General features: G+C 57.8%; 2 protein-coding genes and 1 long non-coding RNA gene across 9 annotated transcripts; 2 read left to right on the top strand and 1 right to left on the bottom strand.

Annotated features, from left to right (window-relative positions):
- The first annotated feature begins 269 nt into the window (after window positions 1-269).
- BRMS1 (BRMS1 transcriptional repressor and anoikis regulator) lies at window positions 270-8798 on the top strand. 4 transcript variants are annotated; one of them, XR_013523500.1, is made up of 10 exons: window positions 270-400; window positions 3428-3573; window positions 4647-4737; window positions 4937-5064; window positions 5224-5303; window positions 5394-5490; window positions 6025-7002; window positions 7382-7446; window positions 7879-7918; window positions 8257-8798. XR_013523500.1 is itself a non-coding variant. In XM_002807371.7 (10 exons), the coding sequence occupies exons 2-10, from the start codon at window positions 3435-3437 to the stop codon at window positions 8262-8264; spliced, it is 741 nt and encodes a 246-aa protein (XP_002807417.2). In that variant the 5' UTR covers window positions 270-400; window positions 3428-3434; the 3' UTR covers window positions 8265-8798. The 4 variants fall into 4 exon arrangements, 2 of the variants coding, with proteins under 2 accessions (XP_002807417.2, XP_009006759.1); XM_002807371.7 differs by having other exon boundaries at window positions 6025-6117; XR_008474841.2 differs by lacking the exon at window positions 8257-8798 and having other exon boundaries at window positions 6876-7002.
- LOC144578187 (uncharacterized) lies at window positions 2108-9790 on the bottom strand. Of its 2 annotated transcripts, none has more exons than XR_013523502.1 (2): window positions 9655-9790; window positions 2108-6968 (listed from the first exon to the last, which is right to left on the bottom strand). It is a non-coding gene; the product is annotated as an uncharacterized LOC144578187 (long non-coding RNA). The 2 variants fall into 2 exon arrangements; XR_013523501.1 differs by lacking the exon at window positions 9655-9790 and adding an exon at window positions 7558-9077.
- Window positions 9278-14039, top strand: RIN1 (Ras and Rab interactor 1). Of its 3 annotated transcripts, none has more exons than XM_035263387.3 (10): window positions 9278-9367; window positions 9962-10142; window positions 10243-10357; window positions 10436-10508; window positions 10629-10720; window positions 10870-11607; window positions 11897-12202; window positions 12462-12593; window positions 12700-12851; window positions 13353-14039. In XM_035263387.3, the coding sequence occupies exons 3-10, from the start codon at window positions 10291-10293 to the stop codon at window positions 13827-13829; spliced, it is 2037 nt and encodes a 678-aa protein (XP_035119278.3). In that variant the 5' UTR covers window positions 9278-9367; window positions 9962-10142; window positions 10243-10290; the 3' UTR covers window positions 13830-14039. The 3 variants fall into 3 exon arrangements, with proteins under 3 accessions (XP_035119278.3, XP_054097051.2, XP_002755605.4); XM_054241076.2 differs by lacking the exon at window positions 9278-9367 and adding an exon at window positions 9684-9804 and having other exon boundaries at window positions 11404-11607; XM_002755559.6 differs by lacking the exon at window positions 9278-9367 and adding an exon at window positions 9684-9804.
- The last annotated feature ends 8213 nt before the right edge of the window (window positions 14040-22252 follow it).

Here is a 22252-nt window from a genome sequence, read left to right as displayed (position 1 = left end):
CAGCTGGCTCCGTTACTCTCTTGAGCTGGGGGTGGAGGGATCGGGGCCGGGTTCTCCCCTTGCACACGGTGGGGAGGTGGCCACGGACGAAGGTCGCCGCCTGCAAAGCACTGAAACCTCAGGGCCTTCCTTGCAGGCCAAAGGCCTGCGTGAACGTCGGCCGGTTGCTATGGAGACCGGCCCGCGGTATCCCAGCATGCCTCGGGACCCAACTGTCCAATTGTGAACACCGTCGACGGTCGCGTCCTGATGAAGCACACGGAAGCACCGAGGCTCTGCCTCCTCGAGAAGAGGGAGCCGCGCAGGTCTTACGGGAGGCCGGCGGCAGCAGCCGGTACCGGCAACCACGGGCACCTCTCAGGGAATCTCGGTCGTGAGGCCAGAGGCCCCAGTCCCCGCGGTGCGTATCGCCATGCATGGCTTTTGTTCAGCCTCTCGGGTTAGTCCAGCAGAGCCGGCACAATCTCCTCCTCCGAGCCCGAAGCAGCGATTTAACCGACCTGACGCGTGCTGGGCCGCGGGCCAGCCAGGAATGTTCCGGCCCGTGCCGGCTCATCTAGAAGGGAGCAGGAGGCTCCCTGGGCGCTGCGGAAAAGTTGGGTTGACCTGTGTGAGAGTGGGGAGGGTCTGCCTTCCCTGGGCGCCTGCCCCGGAGGAGCTGCCATTCTGAAAAGATAAATTGCCTGTGTACAGCGCTTTACAATGTGCTTTTCCATCCCTTACCACCTGCGAGCTCTTCAACACTCAGAGTAGGAATAGTTACCTGTTTTTTGCACCCGGGGCAAGGAGGGAAGGTTGTGACTTAACTCACTTATAATCAGAACCAGCGGGAGGAGAGAAAGGCTTCTGGAAGAGATAGGACTTACGCTGCGTCTTACAAAGTGAATATACTAACAGTGAAGAGGCATTGCAAATGTTGGGAACTGGCTTGGAGAACTGAGCTTTTCAGGTCAGGTTGAGGTCATTAGTGAAATTGTTGAGGAATGTGAACGCTCACCTAGGCCAGCCTTACAATGCACAACTTGAATCGGTGTCAAGGACAGTTTGCTACCATTACAGGGACCTGGGACTACCAAAAAGTAAAAGCTAATCTCTGCCTCACAATTTTGTTGTTGTTGTTGTTGTTGTTAAATTTGTATTTGCAAATCCTCCAGTCATCAAGTGAGCTAGTACTATGCTAGGCAAATAAGACGCATGTGCAGCCCCTGCCCTAATGAGGCTCATAGGCTGATTGGGAGGACAGACGGGAGAATGGGCAAATAGGAGATATAAATAAAGCTTCCTGGAGGGAGTGCTGTCTGCACTGTTCTAAAGGACTACAAAGCAGTGTCCAGAGAAGCTGGAAGAATATCACAGCGAAATAGAACCTGCAGGGGGCCGAGAGCTTATCTGCTGAGAGGACTGGTTATTCTTCCTTTTGGGTGATCTCTTGGCAGTACTTGGCACTATCGGTACAATTACTGCTGGGAAGTACTTGGCTTCCTTCTGAAATTCTTTCTCCAAGACTTCGGGTTTGCCTCTGCCTTTGTAGGAGTCTCCTCATCTGCCTCTTTGGTGACCCTGGGAGTCCCATTGTGGATGTCTTCTGACCACACACATTCTGCCTTGATACTTGCACCTTCTCCTGTGGCATGAAGAACTTGCTGTAGGCCGATGACCAAACCTCTGCAGCTCAGATTTCTCACTGAGATTTAGACCCATGTACCCCAGCTGCTTTCCTTCTCTTATTCTGGGTCTTTGCTACTAACTCGATCTGGAATATTCCCTCACTCAATCAGCACAGCTCACCCAGCTGGTCCATCTTCATCTAGAAGCCCTCCCTACTGCATCAGGCTTCAGGTCCTGGTTACATACCCCTCCCTTATACCCTGGTCTTAACTCTCCTCATACCAGAGTTATAGTCTGCTCCTTTGCCCCTGTCTCCCAAGAACTTGTAAACTCCGTGAGGTCAAAGACAGTCACACTTGGGGCCCCTGCATACCATAGTGCCTGACAGTACCTAGCATATATTAGATGTTCAATACATGTTAGATGAGTCAGTAAAAGAATGCTTACCAGTGTTCAGTGTTGCCGAGCAGACAATTGAAATAAGCACTGAAAAATATTGTCATTACCCATAAGGAAGTCACTGGTTAATGGTACAGGATCAGTTTCAGCTGAGATCGATGGGTACAGAAACACATCGAACAAGTGGAAGGTGAAACTAGGAACAGCCAGTGTGCATGAAACCTTGAAAAGTATAACTGAACTGGCAGACAGGGAGCAGTCAGGTGGAAGGGTGAGGTTTTGTGTTTCTGTGTTTTGTTAATGGTAGAAAATACTCAAGCACATTGAAAGTTTCATGGGAAGGAGGTTGCTAAGAGGGAGAAGCTGAAGACACAAAAGAGAGAGGGGAGCACTGATGACCTGAGGTCCTAGAGGAGGCAGAAGGAAATGGGATTTGACCCAGAGCACAGTGAAAGACAAGGGGATTGTAATGGTATCCAGAAGAGAAGCTGAGGGCATTATAGGGAGAAGGAACAGCTGAGGCAGAGGGCAGAAAGTGAAAGTGCAAGCACTGGCCGTTAGATGGTGGGATGAAGGAGCTGGACCGGGAGGGCAAGTGCAGTCTGTGAAAGACCTTGAAAGCCCCGGTCAGAAATGTAGATCCAGTTCAGATATGGTGGCACACACCTGTAATCCCAGCTACTCAGGAGGCTGAGCCAGGAGAATTGCTTGAACCCAGGAGGTGGAGGTTGCAGTGAGCCGAACTCATGCCACTCTAGCCTGGTGACAGAGTGAGACTCTGTCTCAAAAAAAAAGAATGAAAATTGGCTGGGTGTGGTGGCTCATGCCTGTAATCCTAGCACTTTGGAAGGCTGAGGTGGGCGAATCACAAGATCAGGAGTTGGAAACCAGCCTGGCCAACATGGTGAGATCCTGTCTCTACTAAAAATACAAAAAATTAACTGGGCATAGTGGCAGGCACCTGTAATCTTAGCTACTTGGGAGGCTGAGGCAGGAGAATCACTTGAACCCAGGAGGTGGAGGTTGCAGTGAGCCGAGATCGCGGCACTCACTCCAGCCTGGGCGACAGAGCGAGACTGTCTCAAAAAGAGAAAATAAAAATTTAGGTCCAGTTCCATAGGCAGTGGAGAGTGCCCCCTAGGCCTTTCCTTTCTGTGGATCACAGCCTTGGCCAGTATTCCCAGGATTAGGATCACCAGTGACATCCAAGAGCAGGAGCATTTCCACAGCTCCCAGGCTTCTGTGAGAGGTGCAGATGGCCATTTGCACCCTTATTACCCAGTATGTGCTCAAGGTGTGGCCAGGCCAGTCACTTCCTGGCTGTCCCAATCTGGGGTCTGGTCGGGTTCAGCTCCCCACTGCCTCTTTCCCCCTCTGAACAGAGGGCAGCTGTGAGTGATGGCTTCATTCCTTCTCCCAGAGTCCAGATGCCTGTCCAGCCTCCAAGCAAAGACACAGAAGAGATGGAAGCAGAGGGTGATTCGGCTGCTGAGATGAATGGGGAGGAGGAAGAGAGTGAGGAGGAGCGGAGCGGCAGCCAGACGGAGTCAGAAGAGGAGAGCTCTGGTGAGCCCCTGCACACACACACACACACACACACAGCCCCTACACACAAGCATGCATGTACACGCACGCACAGCCCCTACACACAGCCCCTACACACAAGCACACACCACCCCTCCACATAAGCACGCATGCACACACCACCCCTCCACATAAGCACGCATGCACACACAGCTCCTACATGCACACATGCACACACAGCTCCTACACACACACACACATGCACACACAACCCCTACACACATGCACACACAGCCCCTACTCACAAGCACACATGCACACAGCTCCTACACACAACACACAGCCCCTACACACAAGCACACACGCAAACACAGCCCCTACACACAAGCACACACACATGCACGTGCATATATAGCCCCTACACACAAGCACACATGCACACACAGCCTCTACACATAAGCACACACAGCCCTTACACAAATACACAGCTCCCACACACGCACACATGCATACACAGCCCCTGTGCACAGGCACACATGCACGTGCACAGATAGCCCCTACACACGAGCACACATGCACATGCACACACCACCCCTACACAGAAGCACACACGCACACACAGCCCCTACACACATGCACACACACACAGCCTCTACACACAAGCACACATGCACACAACCTCTACACACAAGTACACATGCACACCCACACAGCCTCTACACACAAGCACGCACACACACATAGCCTCTACAAACAAGCACACACATACACAGCCTCCACAAAGTACACATGCACACACACACAGCCTCTGCACACAAGCATGCACACATATACACAAACAGCCTCTACACACAAGCACACATGCACACAGCGTCTACACACAAACACACACACAAGATTGCACCAGCTTGCTTTACAACATGCTTCAGGGGGAGCTGCAAGAGCAGAGCCAGAGACTGGAGGAGGACTGCCAGAGCCTGGACGCGCGCGCACACACACACACACACACAAGCACGCACATGCACACACAGCCCCTACACACGCATGCAGATGCACACACACGTGGGTATCCACCACGCCTCTCCAGAGCTACCCCTTACTGGCCTCTTGTCCAGAGATGGATGATGAGGACTATGAGCGGCGCCGCTGTGAGTGTGTCAGTGAGATGCTGGACCTAGAGAAGCAGTTCTCGGAGCTAAAGGAGAAGTGAGTGTGGGAATACCTTGGGCTGGGTCTGCGAGGATATGGGATGAGGAGGTGGCGGGCCTGGAACTGGGCAGGCATGGCTGGTGCCCAGGGAGTGCACGCCTGACATGGGTCTTGCTGTGCAATGGGTGCTGGGTATGTGTTTGTCCAAGAGCGATGGGTGAGCAAATGGGCTCACTGCTGCCTTCTCCCCACCCAGGCTGTTCAGGGAACGACTGAGTCAGCTGCGGTTGCGGCTGGAGGAAGTGGGGGCTGAGAGAGCCCCTGAATACACAGAGCCACTTGGGGGGCTGCAGCGGAGCCTCAAGATTCGCATTCAGGTGGCAGGTCTGTGGGTGGTTCTGTGCCCTATTCTCCTCCCAGAACCCATGGCACCCTGTCCCCTTCCTTTCTCGTTCCTGCCCAGCCTCACCCTTTGCTCTCAGCCCTCCTTTGTGGGCACTGGGCTCCCTAGACAAGCAGGGCCCCTCCTCCCGCCCTCTGCAGGGATCTACAAGGGCTTCTGTCTGGATGTGATCAGGAATAAGTACGAGTGTGAGCTGCAGGGAGCCAAACAGCACCTGGAGGTGGGCCTGAGGGCATACGGGGTGAGGCGGGTGCAAGGCCTGCAGTGGACTCCTCCTGTTCCTCCTGCTGAGCTATTGCCCGTCTTCTAGAGTGAGAAGCTGCTGCTCTACGATACGCTGCAGGGGGAGCTGCAGGAGCGGATCCAGAGGCTGGAGGAGGACCGCCAGAGCCTGGACCTCAGCTCCGGTGAGTGCCAGAGCCTGGCTCTGTCAACGCCCACCCGGCTCTGGACTTCAGCTTTCCTAACTGCACAAGGGGACAGTCAGACGACCTGCCTCTTGGGATCAGTGTGAGGACTGAAGGAAACCAGGCCTGGAAAGGGCCTGGCATACAATGGGGGCTCGGGCAGTGGGTCCCCCTGCCCTCTTCTGCCCCTGCTCTCTTTCCAAAACAGGTATCAATGTAACATGCAGTCCCATATAGTAGTTGTAGTCCCCTCCATGTTCACAGTACCAGTGTTCATGTGGAGTCCTGGGGTGGCAGGAATTGTCATTATCCCACTGTCCACTAAACAGATGAGGCTCAAGAAGTACAGTGGCCTCTTCCCGGGGTTGTGCATTTGGGACCTGAATAGCCCTAAGGGGCTTCCTATGGCAAGCCCAGGGTGGTGATGGGGCAAGGGAGGTGAGGCCAGGCTGGCCCATGGTGGGGGCAGAGGCTACAAAAGAGGGAGCATCCTGTGGGCCAGCACCCCAATTTTGACTCTGGGTCTGGGGGCAGAGTGGTGGGACGACAAATTGCACGCCAAAGGCAGCTCCAAGTCTTGGGACTCCCTGCCGCCCAGCAAGAGGAAGAAGGCACCTCTTGTTTCTGGTATCCTTTCACCCAAGGTGGCCTAAAAGTGGACAGGATCAGCTCCAGACCTGGAGTGGGGGGTGGAGAGGACATGGAGGACAGTCACATAGACGAACTCGTGGTTGCTTGGTGTCACGTGACCATGTCCAGGCAAATCCAGCTGTCAGCAGTTTCTTACAGGGTCCTGGGTCTCCCTGGGCTGTATGGTCCCTTGGAAAACAGAAATGGCTTGGGCTCAGTGGTGCACACCTCTAGTCCCAGCGCTTTGGGAGACCAAGGCAGGTAGATTGCTTGAGCCCAGGAGTTCATTTCAAGACCAGCTTGGGCAACATGGTGAAACCCATCTCTAGGTAAAAAGAATAAAAATAATCTAGGCATGGTGGGGCACACCGATAGTCCTGCTACTCTGAAGGCTGAGGCAAGAGAATTGCTTGAGCCTGGGAGGTTAAGGCTGCAGCGAGCTGTGATGGTGCCAGTGTACTTGAGCCTGCGTGAGGTTTGGCCTTTGAGGGCTTTCCGTCTCCCAGGGTGGTCCAAGCGGGTCCCCAGCTTTCCGTGGGCACCTTTGCTCACTTCCTACCCACCTCTTGAAAGTCCTGCCTGCCCCTGACCAGGGCTCATCTCAAACATTACCTCCTCTGTGAGGCCTCTCCTGGTCTTCCCCCAGTGCCTGGGGTGCCCACATTCCAGAGGGCACCGGCTGCCTCTGCCCCTCCCTAGACAGGGTTGGCTTATGCTTAGTCCAGGGCCTGCTGTGCCTTCATCTGTCCTGGCAGAGTTTAGTTCTCTTGCGCCCCTGAGGACATTCCTGCAGCAGCCACCTGGTGCTGGAGAGCAGGCCCAGGCAGGGAGGGAGGAATCTGGAAGGCCTGCGAATGAGAGGTGAAGGCATGGAGACATCAGGTAGGGAGCACTGGGGGAAGGGAGAAGTTGTCTCTGGAGGAACAAGCCCTGAATCTGTCTTTGGATGGGGGATGGGGTCAGTTGAGGGCTGGTGCTACAGGGTGAGATGGGATGGGCCTCAGCCAGCTGACCTCAAGACGAGACGAGGGCAATTAAGGGATGGCAGGCAACACTTGGTGTCCTCCATGGATTTGGTTCCAGGAGGACCCCGGGAACCAGGGTCTAAGAGGTAGAAGGTGGAACCTGAGCTCGGACCCAGGTCCTCAGCTCCCGCTCCATGCTGTCTGCTGCACCCCCACTCCCGAATGTCGGGTGGGTGACCCTGCCCCTGCCCTCATCACGTGCTGCCTCCACTGGGCTTCCTTGACCCCCACTACAGGCCCGTACATCGTGTATATGCTACAGGAGATCGACATCCTGGAGGACTGGACAGCTATCAAAAAGGTGGGGCTGCTGCTGCCCATGTCCCTTGCCCCACCTCAGGGCCCCCCCACCCTGGCAGCAGCTCTGCCATCTGCAGGCCTAGGAGTTCTCTGCTCACCAAGGCTCCCCTACCTTTAGCCCAGGGTCCCTGGATCGAAGTCGGCTCACAAGTCCTCTTGCTCGAGGTGGCCCTGGGAGAAGGGACTTGTAGTCTGTGTCAGCCCCTTCCTGTTCCAGGGCAGGTTTTGGTGGAGTGGGAGCGTGGTGGGAAGGCAGGAGAGCAGCTGAGCTGGCCAGTGGTCAAATGTATGGGAGCTCTGCCTGGGAGGGCCTATGCTCCCAGCCCTGGGGGTGTACTGAGGCAGCAACACGCATGCCACAGAAGTGGGGGGTGGGGACAGGGATTGCCAAGCTGGAGGTGGGCTCTCAGGGGGGCTTTTCTCACCCATCCAGGCTAGGGCAGCTGTGTCCCCTCAGAAGAGAAAATCGGATGGTAAGAACCATGGCTGTTGTACGGCCTCCCCTTCCCCCTCACCATCACCTTCCCTCAGCTCAGCCTCCAGGAGGGATCCCAGAGCGGCTGTGGCTGTCACAATCAGTGGCCCAAGACAGTTAAGATGATCTAGATTTGAGGGGTTTGCAGGAGTTTGAGGAGCAGGAACCAGGATGGGGTTGATGGAGCTTCCACTCAGGAGGAGTCAGGGAGGGCAGGGGAGCTGCTCAGGAGGCCTGTCCTGGGCCAGCCCAAAGCCGCTCCCCTCAGTAAGTGGCTACTTCCCTCCTTTTGGCTTCCTCAGTGGTGACAGTTTTCTCTTTCCTGCATATGCACAGGACCATGACCCTGCTGTTCACAGCCAGGGGACCCTCAGAGCCGCTGGCACGGCACCCAGGATTCTCATCTTCCTGCCACAGACAGGTGGACCCACAGGCCCCTCAGTGTCCACCCAGCCAGGCTCGTGGTGCTGCAGGGCCCTCCCCCCTCCCCGCCCCAGCTGGCACTGGACTCCTCTGCCCTCCTTGAGGCCTGCACAGCTGTGGCCGTGGAGCTGACCTGGCCAGTCAAAGCTGTTGTCTCCTGAGCCTCCTCCCACTCCTGAAGATCCACCTCTTAGGGCTCCCCTGACAGAAGACAGCTGAAGTCGAAGCCACATCCTCCTGCTGACCTTGGATGCAGGCAGGCTCCCCGGCCTCTAGGCCAGGAAGCCAGGCCCCACTGGCGGGAACTCTGAGTCAGACGTGGTGTCTGGAGGGCTGTCCACCCTGGCTGGAGCTGGAGGCAAGAAGCCAGGCCCCTAGGTTTTCTCAGGGCAGTTCTTGGTGTCTGCCTCCCAGATTTCAAGGACTGGAATTAAAACCTTTCCTGGAACTCTTGAGTGCCTTGTGTGTGCGTGTGATTTACCTTGCAAGAGAATCAGAGCTTCTGTGGGGAGCGCCTGAACCAGGCCGACTTCTGGGGTGCCAGTGACTCCTCACATTACCCAGCAGTGGCTGGAGCACTGTGCATAGGGCCAGGCTGGGGAGGCGGAGGTGGGGAGGTGGGCGCTGGGCACAGTTGGAAGCTGCTAGCGGAGCGCCTTGGGTAGGGAGGGTGGGTGCGTGTGCTTGGAGCCTGGGTCATGTCTGCACCTGTCCCAGTTGCCTGGCAGATTGGCAAGGCAGGCTGGCAGAGCCTGTGTGCGTGGGAGGCAGCCGACAGCAGCACCATGTGCTGGCGACCTCACAGCCAGACTCCCCCTGGTTAGCTCTGAGTGTCAGAACCACCCCCAGAACCTCAGTTAAGCAAAGAGGTTGGTTTCCATGGAGATGCAGCATCTTTTTTCCATGGCAACCTGAAATTCCAAAACCCAGGCTCAGGAATGAGTCATCGATGGACAGTAGAGGGTGCTCTCCCACAAGGCTGACCTGAGGCGGGGCAGATGAGCAACTGACCACAGACCCAGAGGTGCCCTAAGGGTGAAGGGAGTGGCTGGGGCCTGTGGAGACCCAGTCGGGCCTGCTTAACCGCTTCTCACCCATCTGCAATTTGAAGGGGAGGCTGCAGGAGGCCCTGTGTTGAGGTGGCACCCCCCAGCTGGGGCCATCAGAGTGGGGATAGCTAGCATGGAGGGGATCCCTGACCACTGAGCAGGGTCCAGAACAGAAGAGGCAGGCACTGGCCAGGCGGGGTGGACACACAAGAGTTAACTGGCGGGTGTGACAGGCGGACCGCCCTCAGGAAGTGTTACTCACTGGGGATGTGCGCGCCTTGCCTTCGGGCTGGATTCTCTTCCTGAAGCCGAAGGAGCTCCCAGCCATGGAAAGCCCTGGAGAGCCAGGCGCGGGCCTTCCTGGGGCCCCCAGCCCGTCCAGCTTCACTCCTGGACACCTGGAGAGAGAAAAGTTAGTGAAGTTGGCATGGCAGCCAGGTGGGACAGGGAGGGGCGGCAAGAGGAGAGCCTATCCCGGGACAGAGAAGGTGGGAAACCCGGGAGCAGGGAAGAGGTGAGTAAAGGTCCCAGCCCCCGGCCCCTGCTCAGATCTGGGTGCCTGCCCCCAGGCCAGCCCAGGATCCACTGTACGACGTACCCGATGCCAGCGGCAGGCAGGCAGGCGGGCCGCAACGGCCGGGGCGTGTTGTGAGCCTCCGGGAGCGCCTGCTGCTCACCCGGCCCGTGTGGCTACAGTTGCAAGCCAACGCGGCGGCTGCTCTGCACGTGCTAAGGACAGAGCCCCCGGGGGTGAGTCTTGCCTGACCTCCAGGGACTGGCCAGCCAGGGGTGGGAGGGAGAGGGGCCGGATGCCAAGGTCCTGAGCTGCCTGAACCCCATCCACTTGCAGACGTTCCTCGTGCGGAAATCGAACACTCGCCAGTGCCAGGCCCTGTGCATGCGGCTGCCCGAAGCCAGTGGCCCCTCCTTCGTCTCCAGCCACTACATCCTGGAGAGCCCTGGCGGTGAGGGGCTGACCTGGTGGGAAGGGTTGGAAGCAGGGAGGTTCCCCAGAGAAGCACCTCACTTCCCTCCTCTCTCAGGCATCTCCTTGGAGGGCTCAGAGCTCATGTTCCCGGACCTAGTCCAGCTCATCTGTGCCTACTGCCACACCCGGTGAGTCTGCCCACAGGGTGCCTGGTGTCCACGGGCCCTGCTCCTTGGGACAGCCCATCCTCCTCACCCCCTTCGGCCCAAGCATCCCTCACTCCCTTCTGCTCCCCTCTCTGGCCTCAGGGACATCCTTCTCCTCCCGCTCCAGCTCCCCACAGCCATCCAGCAGGCAGCCACCCACAAAGAGCTGGAGGCCATCTCCCATCTGGGCATTGGTAAGGGCTCCCTGCCACACATTGCACAGATGGACAAGCTGAGACTGAGGGAAAGGGAAGGCTCGCAGCACACAGCCCGAAGCCTTTCCTTGCTTAGGAGGCCTCCCCTAACCAACCCCAGAGGCCCCAGTTAGTTTCTTGTTCCCTAGAGTTCTGGAGCTCCTCCCTCAACATCAAGGCTCAGCGGGGCCCAGCTGGAGGCCCAGTGTTGCCCCAGTTGAAGGCCCGGTCCCCTCAAGAGCTGGACCAGGGCACCGGAGCCGCCCTGTGCTTCTTCAACCCCCTGTTCCCAGGGGACCTGGGGCCCACCAAGCGGGAGAAGTTCAAGAGAAGCTTCAAAGTGCGCGTGTCCACAGAGACCTCCAGCCCCCTGTCTCCACCTGCTGTGCCGCCTCCCCCTGTCCCCGTGCTGCCAGGGGCAGCCCCCAGCCAGGCAGAGCGGCTGCCCCCTTGCCAGCTGCTGCGGAGGGAGAGCTCAGTGGGGTATCGCGTGCCAGCAGGTGGTGGCCCTAGCCTTCCACCCCTGCCCTCCCTCCAGGAGGTGGACTGCGGCTCCCCCAGCAGCTCCGAGGAGGAGGGGGCAACAGGGTCCCAGGGGAGCCCAGCGACCTCACCCCACCTGGGCCGCCGGCGGCCTCTGCTTCGGTCCATGAGTGCCGCCTTCTGCTCCCTACTTGGGCCAGAGCGGCAGGTGGGCCGGGCTGCAGCGACACTGATACAGGACCGACACACAGCCGCCGGCCAGCTGGTGCAGGACCTACTGACCCAGGTGCGGGCCAGGCCTGAGCCTCAGGAGTTGCAGGGTGTCCGCCAGGCGCTGAGCCGGGCCCGGGCCATGCTGAGTGCAGAGCTGGGCCCTGAGAAGCTGCTGTCGCCTAAGAGGCTGGGTGAGGCTCCATCTCTCCATAGCTCCAGCACTGCCCCATCCGACCCTCTGCTCCCCTCCAGTGCCAGCCTGTCTGATTCTGTTCTGCTGCTTTACAAACCCACCGTCTTACCACTGTGCGGGAGAGTTCCACCCCCTCTCCCCCAACTCTCCCATCTCACCCAGTCTACCTCCTGCTTTCCTTGCCTCTCCTCCCCGATTCTACCCCTGCTCCCTTCTCTCCTGACCTCTGCCCCTACCTCCAGTCCTGCCCTGTTTCCCCTGACCCCTTCCTGCCCCTCCTCTGGCAGAGCATGTGCTGGAGAAGTCGCTGCATCGCTCTGTGCTCAAGCCTCTCCGGCCCATCCTGGCAGCCCGCCTGCGGCGCCGGCTTGCTGCAGACGGCTCCCTGGGACGCCTAGCTGAGGGCCTCCGCCTGGCCCGGGCACAGGGGCCTGGAGCCTTCGGGTCCCACCTGAGCCTGCCCTCCCCAGTAGAGATGGAGCAGGTGCGCCAGAAGCTGCTGCAGCTGCTCCGCACATACTCACCCAGTGCCCAGGTCAAGCGGCTTCTGCAGGCCTGCAAGCTGCTCTATACAGCTCTGAGGACCCAGGAGGGTATGTCCCTGCCACACCTCACCCTGCCCTGCCCCTCTGAGTCACAGGCGGGCCCCCCAGCGGCAGGTCCCCAGGACCCTGGAACAGCACTGTGGGGGAGAATGAGCCCACTCTCCTGTCTCACAAATGGTGAAACTGAGGCCCAGAGAGCAGCTTATCCTCTCCACAGCCCCTCTGTGGTTGCTAGGCCGGGGGGAGGGGTCACTGCCTAAAGCAAGGATTGCACCTGAAGCTTCTTCCTCTCACTGTGGCCCCACAGGGGAGGGCGCAGGTGCCGATGAGTTCCTGCCTTTGCTGAGCCTCGTCCTGGCCCACTGTGACCTTCCCGAGCTGCTGCTGGAGGCCGAGTACATGTCAGAGCTGCTGGAGCCCACACTGCTCACCGGAGAGGGTGAGGGACCCCCACCAACTTCCCTGTCTGGGTGGGCCCTGAATAAGCAGGGAAGTGGGGTGCCCCACTCCCAGCCTGAGCTGTGTTCTTCCACACTGTGTCCTAGGTGGCTACTACCTGACCAGCCTCTCTGCCAGCCTGGCCCTGCTGGGCGGCCTGGGCCAGGCCCACACCCTCCCACTGAGCCCCGTGCAGGAGCTGCGGCGCTCCCTCAGCCTCTGGGAGCAGCGCCACCTGCCTGCTACCCACTGCTTCCAGGTAACAGGCCCTCCACCGTGTCCTCAGAGCCAGACACCGTCCCCGCCCTTCACCTTCCTGTCCTTGGTGAAGAGTCCAGACTCTGTAGCCAGATCCTGGGTTCGAATTCTAGCTCTGCCACTGGGTTGTGGGAACTTGGACAAGTTATTTAACTACTTTGTGCCTCAGTTTTCTCATCAGTAAAATGGGGTAATAGGACCTACCTCCTGGGGTTGATGTGAAGATGAAATGAGTTAATGCAGGAGAGTGCTTGGGGCACAGACTACGTGCTATCAAAGCTTCGTCTCAGGCTCCTGAGCTCCCTGCTGGGCTGTCCTTGCACCTTCAGCTGTGGCCCACGAGCCCACCCCTGGAGCTCACAGGGCTTTTCCCACTTGGTTCTCCCACTGGATTTCTACCTCCCCATCTGTCCCCACACAGCCCACACTGGCCCCTCAGCTTTGGACCCAGATGCATGCCTGCCAGGACTGAGTACTTCCTTTCACTTCTCCTCCTGTATAGCACCTTCTCCGAGTAGCCTATCAGGACCCCAGCAGTGGCTGCACCTCCAAGACCCTGGCCGTGCCCCCAGAGGCCTCGGTTGCCACCCTAAACCAGCTCTGTGCCACCAAGTTCCGAGTGACCCAGCCCAACAATTTCGGCCTCTTCCTGCACAAGGACCAGGGCTACCACCGCCTGCCCCCGGGAGCCCTGGCCCACAGGCTGCCCACCACAGGCTACCTCATCTACCGCCGGGCAGAGTGGCCTGAGACCCAGGGGTCTGCAACAGAGGAGGAGGGCGGTGGGCAGTCAGAGGCAGGGAGCAGAGGGGAGGACCAGGGATGCCGGGGAGATGGGGACGCTGAGGTCAAAGCTAGCCCCAGGGACATTCGGGAAGAGCCTGAGACAACTGCTGAAGGGGGCCAGGGTTGGGCCCGGGGAGGGCCTGCTCAGCCAGGGGAGCCAGAGGCAGAGGGAAGCCGGGAAGCAGAGGAGTAACTTGAAGTGGCCAGAAGGGGTCACTGGCGGCGGGAGACCCAGAGCCTACTGAGAAGTCCTTTCAGTGCCAGTAGCCCCCTCGGGCTCCATCCTGTGTTTGCCATCAGCTTTGTCTGATACTTGTCTCTGGGGAATCTGGGGGAACTGCCACAACTGAGGAAATAGAATAAAGCTGAGGGGGCTTGGAGGACCCCCAGACTGTGTGCCCAAGGCCCCTTGCCTCTTGTTCTTCTACCAGCTGAGGGCGAGCCGGACTGCAATGGGGAGTGTGTCAAATGGGGACAAATCCAACCAACCGATGGCCAACCCCCGACGTGGGGAGGGTGGTGGTCTCGGCTCCTTTCACCCCTGCCCCGATGTGCGCAGCTCAGGCCGGGCTCTACCCAAGCAGCCCCCACCAAGCTGGAACTTCTGGGCCCTGAAAGGTTCCAACTCCTCCTGGGCGTCAGGAGGATTTAGAGAAGCCGCAGAACAGCAGCAAAGGCTTGAGGCCCATCCCTGCCCTTGACACTAAAGGACCTGCACTGTGAGCCTCAGTCTCATCTGTAAATCGGGGACACTACTGCTGCCCTGCCTGGCTCCCAGAAGTGTTCCAGAAATCAAAATGTGTGATTTTGCTACAAGCGGAGCTCACTGCAGAAAGGGAGGGAAGGAGCTGGGCTGCTAACTCTCCTGGGGTCTGGTCCCTGCCAGACAGGGCTCCCACCTGCTCATGCCCAGTCCAGGAAGGCTATTCCCCTAGAAATCAGGCCCTGGGGAGAAAGTACCCAAGTTACAGTCTCTCCCCAAGACTGGAAGTCCTCCCAGGCCCTCCAGCATCTCTGGGAGATCCACTAGCCGGCAAATAAGCTTCCAGAATGGAGAGGGGCTAGGAAACCATGCTCTCTGCACAACACTCTTGGCCCTCACGAAAGCTTTATCTGGCCATGGCTTGTTGGGCCCACTGAGGTTCAGGAAAGTGACTCCCAGGATGTCACACAGCAGGTCCTTAATGGTTCCCCCACCCAAACCAGGGCATCAGGTTCCAACTCCACCTACAAAGGCTGGGGCAGCCCCCAAGGGAGCCCAGAGCAGGCGGCAAATCTGAACAAGGAAAAAGTGCCGACGACCAACCACCAGGGGGCGTGCACGGCCCAGGAAGCTGCTGAGAGGGTGACCACCCACCGAAGGACAAGGGCACCTCCAGGGCTGCAGCAGCGCGGCGGGGATGTGTGGAGGGGGGTCCCTGGCCATGCATTCAGGTGTCAGGCAACCTGGGGACAGCGTAGGGGCTGAGGTGTCAGGCCCTCAGGTCCCTTAGGATCTGGGTAAGGCCAGCCTCTCTGGGGCCATCCCCAGGAAGGAAGGAATTGTCTCCCCATGGAGGATGACCCCAGAGTCTCTCTCCTCGGGCACCGAGCACAAAGGGACATCGGTCCACATGTCAGACATGACAACTGGGTGGTGGAAATCGTGGACATTGGCTTTTTTTTTTTTCTTTTTTTTGAGATAGAGTTTTGCTCTGTCGCCTGGCTGGAGTACAGTGGTGCGATCTCGACTCACCGCAACCTCCACCTCCTGGTTCAAACGATTATACTGCCTCAGCCTCCTGAGTAGCTGGGACTACAGGTATGGGACACAACACCTGGCTAAGTTTTGTATTATTAGTAGAGAAGAGGGGGTTTCCTCATGTTGGCCAGGCTGATCTCGAACTCCTGACCTCAGGTGATCTGCCCACCTTGGCCTCTCAAAATGCTGGGATTATAGGCATGAGCCTCGAGCCTGGCCAGACATTGGCTTTCAGATGAGCAATCCAGACACAGTCCCGTTGCAGGGCTCCCAAATTTCTCACTAGGCCACTGGCAGCTCTTCCCTCCCCACTTCCACGCCCTCCCAAGCTCCTCACTGATAGGAGGTGTCCCCTTGGCTCTTCTGTCCGCCCTCCCTGTTTCGTCCCCTCCCCTGACCCCCTGCAGTGCCTCACATAGTCCAACGCTAAGCACAAACGCCGTAGGTGCTCAATAAATGCTGTCCACTGATTGGAGTTTGATAACCCGGAGTGAGGGACAGTGAGGCAGAAACCTGGGGAGTATAAGGAAGGGCTGGGTTCTGGGAATCAAACACAGGATGTGTCAAGCTCAGTCCCAGAGGAAGAACCTGGAATGTTTATAGAGGGTGCTCCGAGGATCCCAGGGGCCGGATGTACAGCTAGTCTCACGGGAATGAGGCTCTGGGGCCTCTGCAAGCCCTTCCTACCCTTGTCAGGCTCAGCAGACTTGACCATCCCCCTTCCCACCCTCCCCAGTGATGGAGCACCACAGGGGGCTACCACTGCCTGAGTCTTGTGGTTTTTCTTCTCAAGAAACTCTGGGCTGGGCGTGGTGGCTCCTGCCTGTAATCCCTGTACTTTGGGAGGCTGAGGAGGGTGGATCACCTGAGGTGAGAAGTTCGAGACCAGCCTGGCCAGCATGGTGAAACCCCATCTCTACTAAAAATACAAAAATTAGCTGGATGTAGTGGCATGTGCCGATAGTCCCAGCTACTAGGGAGCTGAGGCAAGGAAACTGCTTGAACCTGGGAGGTGGAGGTGGCAGTGAGCTGAGATCGTGTCACTGCACTCCAGCCTGGGCAACAGAGTCAAAAAAAGAAAGAAAGAAAGAAAGAAAGAAAGAAAGAAAGAAAGAAAGAAAGAAAGAAAGAAAGAGAGAGAGAGAGAGAGAGGGAGGGAGGGAGGGAGGGAGGGAGGGAGGGAGGGAGGGAGGGAGAGAGAGAGAGAGAGAGAAAGAAAGAAAGAAAGAAAGAAAGAGAAAGAAAGGAAGGAAGGAAGGAAGGAAGGAAGGAAGGAAGGAAGGAGAAAGAAAGAAAGGAAAGAAAGAGAAAGAGAAAGAAAGAACGGAAAGAAAGAAAGAAAGAAGAGAGAGAGAGAAAGAAAGAAAGAAAGAAAGAAAGAAAGAAAGAAAGAAAGAAAGAAAGAAAGAAAGAAAGGAAGAAAGAAAGAAAGAAAGAAAGAAACTGAACTGATTGGTCAGGGGTCTAGGTCGAATCAGCATCAACAAGGACACGATCCTGAGGCAGCGCCTCCAGGCAAGGCAGACAATAATAGGCCAGTGTAAAAGCAGTCTCATTAGCTCCATTTTACAGATGGGGAAACTCAGGTTTGCTCAGGGAAAGTGCCTTGTTACAGGGCAAAGTGCTCGGACGCCAGGTTCTGCAGTTCTCCAAAGCAGAGGGACTGATTTGTCTACTCAGCCCTCCTATCAAATATCTGTTATAGGCCAGATGAGGTGGCTCATGCCTGTAATTCTAGCACTCTGTGGCCAAGGTGAGTGGATCACCTGAGGTCAGGAGTTTGAGACCAGCTTGGCCAACATGGTGAAACCCCGTTTCTACTAAAAATTCAGAAATTAGTTGGGCACAGTGGCTTGCGCCTATAATCCCAGCTACTTGGGAGGCCGAGACAGGAGAATCGCTTGAACCTGGGAGGCAGAGGCTGCAGTGAGCCGAGATTGTGCCATTGCACCCAGCCTGGGAGACAGAGCAAGACTCCGAATCAAACAACAACAAAAATGTCTGTTGCGGACCAAGCACCAAGCACCAAGCACTAAGCACCAAGCACCAAGCACCCCCAGCTCCAGCCAAAGGGAAACATGTTACATCTCTCTATCTACGTGGTGTGTTGTGGGCAGAAACTAAAAGTTCACTGTGTGCTAGGGAGTACGTGTCCACCTCTCCCAGCCTTTGTCCTTATGGAAAAAGATGCCAAGGCTCCAAAAAGTGATGTGCCTGGTCCAGCATCCCCTGCTGCAGGGCAAGACTGGAACTCTGACGTTCGGATCTGTTAAAGAGCAGCCAGGTGATTTCCTTACTTGGAAATGCTGCCCCATCACTCCTAATGTCATGGGGGTTCTGTATGCAACTTTATTGTCTGTCTCCCTCACTAGGATGTCAGAGCCAACCCCACCTTGTTCCCAGCTAAATCTCAAGGGCCTTGAACAATACCCGGGCTGGAATTGGCACTTGTGAGTCTATGTGGAATGACTGATTTGGAAAGACGCAGCCTAAACTGTCCCTCTGCTTTCCTGGGGTTCAGGGTGGTGGTGCGTCCTTCATTGCTGCCACCAGGGATGAGCACGCCTCACTCCTGGCCCCATGTGGGGTCCCCTCCACTGAGAAGGCCATCCAGAGGACCCAGGGGACTCCATGCTCCTGGCCTGGGACTAGGAGGAAAGTGCCTGGCAGTGAGCACCTGGGGCTGTCCTCCAAATGGGGGCCTGCGAATGGGGGTGAGAGAAGGGCTGAATACCCCTGGTTCTGTGGACCAGGGTACTCCAGGAGCCAGAGGTCTACTGGGTGGCCTGAAAGGGGTGCAGTGGAAGGCAGTCATTGAGACCCACCCCAAGCTGCCACACCTTCAACACAGAGCGTCTAGCACCCCTCCATGGCCTTGCAACCCGTGTTCACACCCACACTTAACACACAGTGACACCGTCTGACCCACATTCCCACACAGGGTGCACACCCTGCCAGCCACAGACACGTGCAACCACCCTGGGGCACCCCCAGGATAAACAGGCACACCCTGACACTGTCAGCCATTCACTCCTACGGATGGGACACAGAGACACATTAGTGCCCCTCCTCCCAGGCACACCCTGACACAGACCAGCCACCCACGCAGACATCCCTCCATCTGCAAACACTGAAATATTTCAGCACCCTCGCTCTTGGGCTCAGAGCGTGACTCCCAGACACACACGCATGCACAGTGAGAGGCTGACAGAGACACATGGGGACTGCCTACACGGGGACCTCATGAAGCACTAGACCTGCCCAAGCAGAACTGCCACCAGCACACTCAACCCCCAACTCAGACACAGTGGCACACACTCTCCCAAGACATGGCACCCGGCTGCCACTTCCCACTCTCCAAGCATTAGAAGTTCAAACACACACACAGACACACACACAGACACACACACAGACACACACACAAAGACAAACACACATGCAGAGACACACACAAAGGCAGACACACACACAGTGACACACACAGACACATAAAGACAAACACACACGGACACACAGACACACACAGACCTTTTACACTTTGGAGCACACAGAAGTGGTCGAAGCCCTCCCCTGAGTGGCTTCACTCCAGCCCTGGCCTGCCCCACCACCATTCACACAGCCCAGCCCATGTTGGACCCTGGGGAGATGTGGGTTGTTGAGAAGACCCCCATGAGGGGTGTGGTGACCCCACCAGCCAGGCAGAAGGCAGAGGCAGGCAGCGTTGGGCGTAGGGCGGGGAGGCCTGAGCTCATCAGATTCCAGCCTGAGTGATTCACGGGAAAAGCCTGGGGAGGACCCTGGTGGAGACACTGGCCCAGGGGCTGGGGCTTTTGGGGCCTGAGTGGGCTTTGGAGCACAGGGTACTGGGTCCAGAGTGAGCCTTGAGTCTGGGGGCAGAGGGCTTCCTGAGGGGGTGGCCCAGCCTGAAGTGTGCCTGCTGGCCACAGCCCCTGGGAGGGGCTCGGGGCTCAGAGCTGAGCCGCAGGATGAGACAATTGGCCCTTCCCACCCACCCCACCCAGGGCCAGGGCCAGGGCCCTTGACCCCACGCCTTCCAGGTCCCAGCAGCTGGGTGTCTTTAGCAGGGGTTAGGCCAAGGGTAGGGGGTAGGGGTGGGGTGACCCTCTAGGCCCATTTTGGCCCCTCAGGCCCTCAGGCCCTCAGCTCAAGCGGACTCCAGAGGCTCCAAAGGGCTGGGCCCGCCTGGCTGGGTCGGGGCCGACCGGGTTATAGCCTCGCACAGCCCTGCCAGGCGAGGCCTCTGCCAGAGAGGCGGGAATGCACGGGCTGTCTCCGAGCCAGGGATGTTTTCCTGCTGAGATCGAGCCCTCTGCTTCTGCCACCCCCAGACCCCACCCCCAACTCCCGCCTCATGGGCCAGGCTGATGCTCAGAGGAGGTGGGGCCCGCAGCGCCCAGACCCAGCTGCAGGGTGACAGGAAGAAAGGATGGGGCTGGGGTCAGGGCGGGGCACAGGAAGTGCCTTCCTTGGAACTCTGCACCAAAATAGTCCATTCTGTCCCTACTCCGTGTCTCAGGGTCCCACTGGGAGGTGTGTGTCTCCAAGGAGACCCTCAGCTGGGAGGGGCCGGTGCTGACCTTAGTCTGGCTTTTGCTAGCACTTCCCTCCCTCCACCCTCCACCCCTCCACCCCCACTGCGGCCTCTGTCCCACTTTGAAGTCCTAACATAAATATCATGTCTGCTTGGGTTCCCCTTCCCGGCCTGGTCACAGCCCCCAGACCTGGCTCCCACCCCAGCCAGCCCCAGGGGGTGTGGTGCCTGGAGACAGGAGGGGGGCCTGGACCACCCAGGGAAGGTGGCGAGCCAGAGACCCTGAGACAGAGACAGGGAGACACTGGATATGGAGAGGGGAGACGAAAGTGAGCAGAGAACAGAGAGACAGACCCCAGAAACCAACCTGGGAGGATCCTTACCCAGGAGAGGAGACAGAGACACTCCAGAGACAGAGAGGGAAGAGAGGGGAGCAGACAGAAAGACCCTACAGCCAGAGAGACAGAGTGAGACACTGAGGACAGTAGATCCCTGGGGACAGTAAGGGGCAGGAGGAAGAGGGCAAGGGACAGGAAGCAAAGGGGAAAATGAGAACCTTCAGAGAAGGTTCCAGAGACCGGGTGGGGGGAGGCAGGGATGGGGTAGCAGGGAGAAGGATGTGGTGGAAAGAGAAATGTCCCTGGCAAGTATGACCAGCCATCTCGATTTCTTGGTTGGGATTGGTGGGGGAATGGGGGATGTCCTAAGACATAGGACTTTCAGTGCTAAAACCAAGAAAGTACTCAGCAAACCTAGACGAGTTGGTTGCCCTGGGTGCTAAGCCTCTGGCAGACACCATGGGGACCACAGTGTCCACTCCACAGGCACCCCTTGCACAGGTGAGGAAACTGCGACCCTGAGAAGTGTGCTCCAACAGTGGGCTGGGAGGCCTGGGCCCTTCTAGCTCTCACACCTGCTCCGGGACTCCCTTTCTTGTGGCCAGATGTTCAGGTCAGGCTTCTGCCAAGAGAGGGAACTGGGGTCCCAGCTGGACCCAGGTTGGACAATCTGGGGCCAGCCATATGCTGCTCCCTCACAGCTGTGGGCACAGGTGTGGACTTGTGGGGACACACACACATCACCCAGCTGTGCATTCACAGCAGTCCCAGGCCTTTGCAAGCACATATGTGCGCGCGCGCGCGCGCGCACACACACACACACACACACACACACACACACACACACACACATGCACCCAGGAACACAGTGTGGCCTCTCGCCATGGTAAAGACGCCCCCACCTCAGCCTCCTTCGGCTGGCAGGATCCTTTACTCTCAGGGGCTAGGCCTGGTCTGGACCACACTTTTCCTGGGCCCCCCTTCCCCAAGCCTATTTCTCCCACCCGGCCCAGTTCCCAGCCCCACTGCCTCCCCTTCCTGCAGGGATCTCCCATCCAGAAGCACAGAGGGTGGGGAGGGGGAGAATGCTGCAATTGCTCCTTTCCCTCCCAACTCCTGCCTAGGTTAGGTGCCTGGTCTTGAGTGGGAGGGACCCCCAGCTCCTACCCGAGACCAGGCGCCTCCCACCCACCACACGTCAGCCCTTCTTCCTGACAGCCTGAAGGCTGGGGTGGTTTGGGAAGAATTTAGACGTGGAGGGAGGTGGGGGATGGGAACAGAAGAAAAAGAACAAAGGAGGTGATTTGTACACAAAGCAATGTGCTGGCTCAGCGGCCTCACATGCCAAGGCTGTCCAGGACGCCTGCCTGGGGGGCGCCCCCCAATCACACTTCATACCCCACCCTGGCTGTTCCACAGGGCCCTCTCTGAGCCAGCCCCTCTTCAGGCTGCCCTCACCCTCACCGGCCCACACACGGCATCCAAAACCACCATCTGCTTCTTGCCTATCCCAGTAGCTGCAAGACAAGGCTCCTGTTTTCATGTTCTTCTTCAGGTGAGCTCCCCTCATATGGGCCATGATCAGAGCTGGGAACCACAGCCTCTTGACCCGGATGTGAGCTGAGCCTGGCCTCCTGAGCTTGGAAGGTACATTGTCCCTACCCTGAGCCAGGAATACATGTTGGCCTCAGAAGCCAACAGAAAACAGGCTGTGTGGTACCAGGGGAAGCATCACGAGTGATCCCTGCCACTGGTAGCCTAAGCTGTTCTGCCCTACTGGGCTGCACTTCTGCAGAGCCAAAGAGTTCTGTTCTGAGCATGTCATTCTTCATGGTGGCTGCTAGGTATGACTCAGGACCTCCCACTTCTGCCTGTGGCCCTGTATCTAAACATGCATCTCAACATCTTCTCATCCACACATCTTCCCACCCACCCATCTATCCATCCATCCACTTACTAATTTCTACATCCTTCCATTTAGCCAG

The sequence above is a fragment of the Callithrix jacchus genome, chromosome 10 (assembly GCF_049354715.1).
Source record: "Callithrix jacchus isolate 240 chromosome 10, calJac240_pri, whole genome shotgun sequence".
Classification (NCBI taxonomy): domain Eukaryota; kingdom Metazoa; phylum Chordata; class Mammalia; order Primates; family Cebidae; genus Callithrix; species Callithrix jacchus.
The sequence above is the reverse complement of the archived record's forward strand: the minus strand, read 5'-3'. Positions and strand labels throughout refer to the sequence as shown.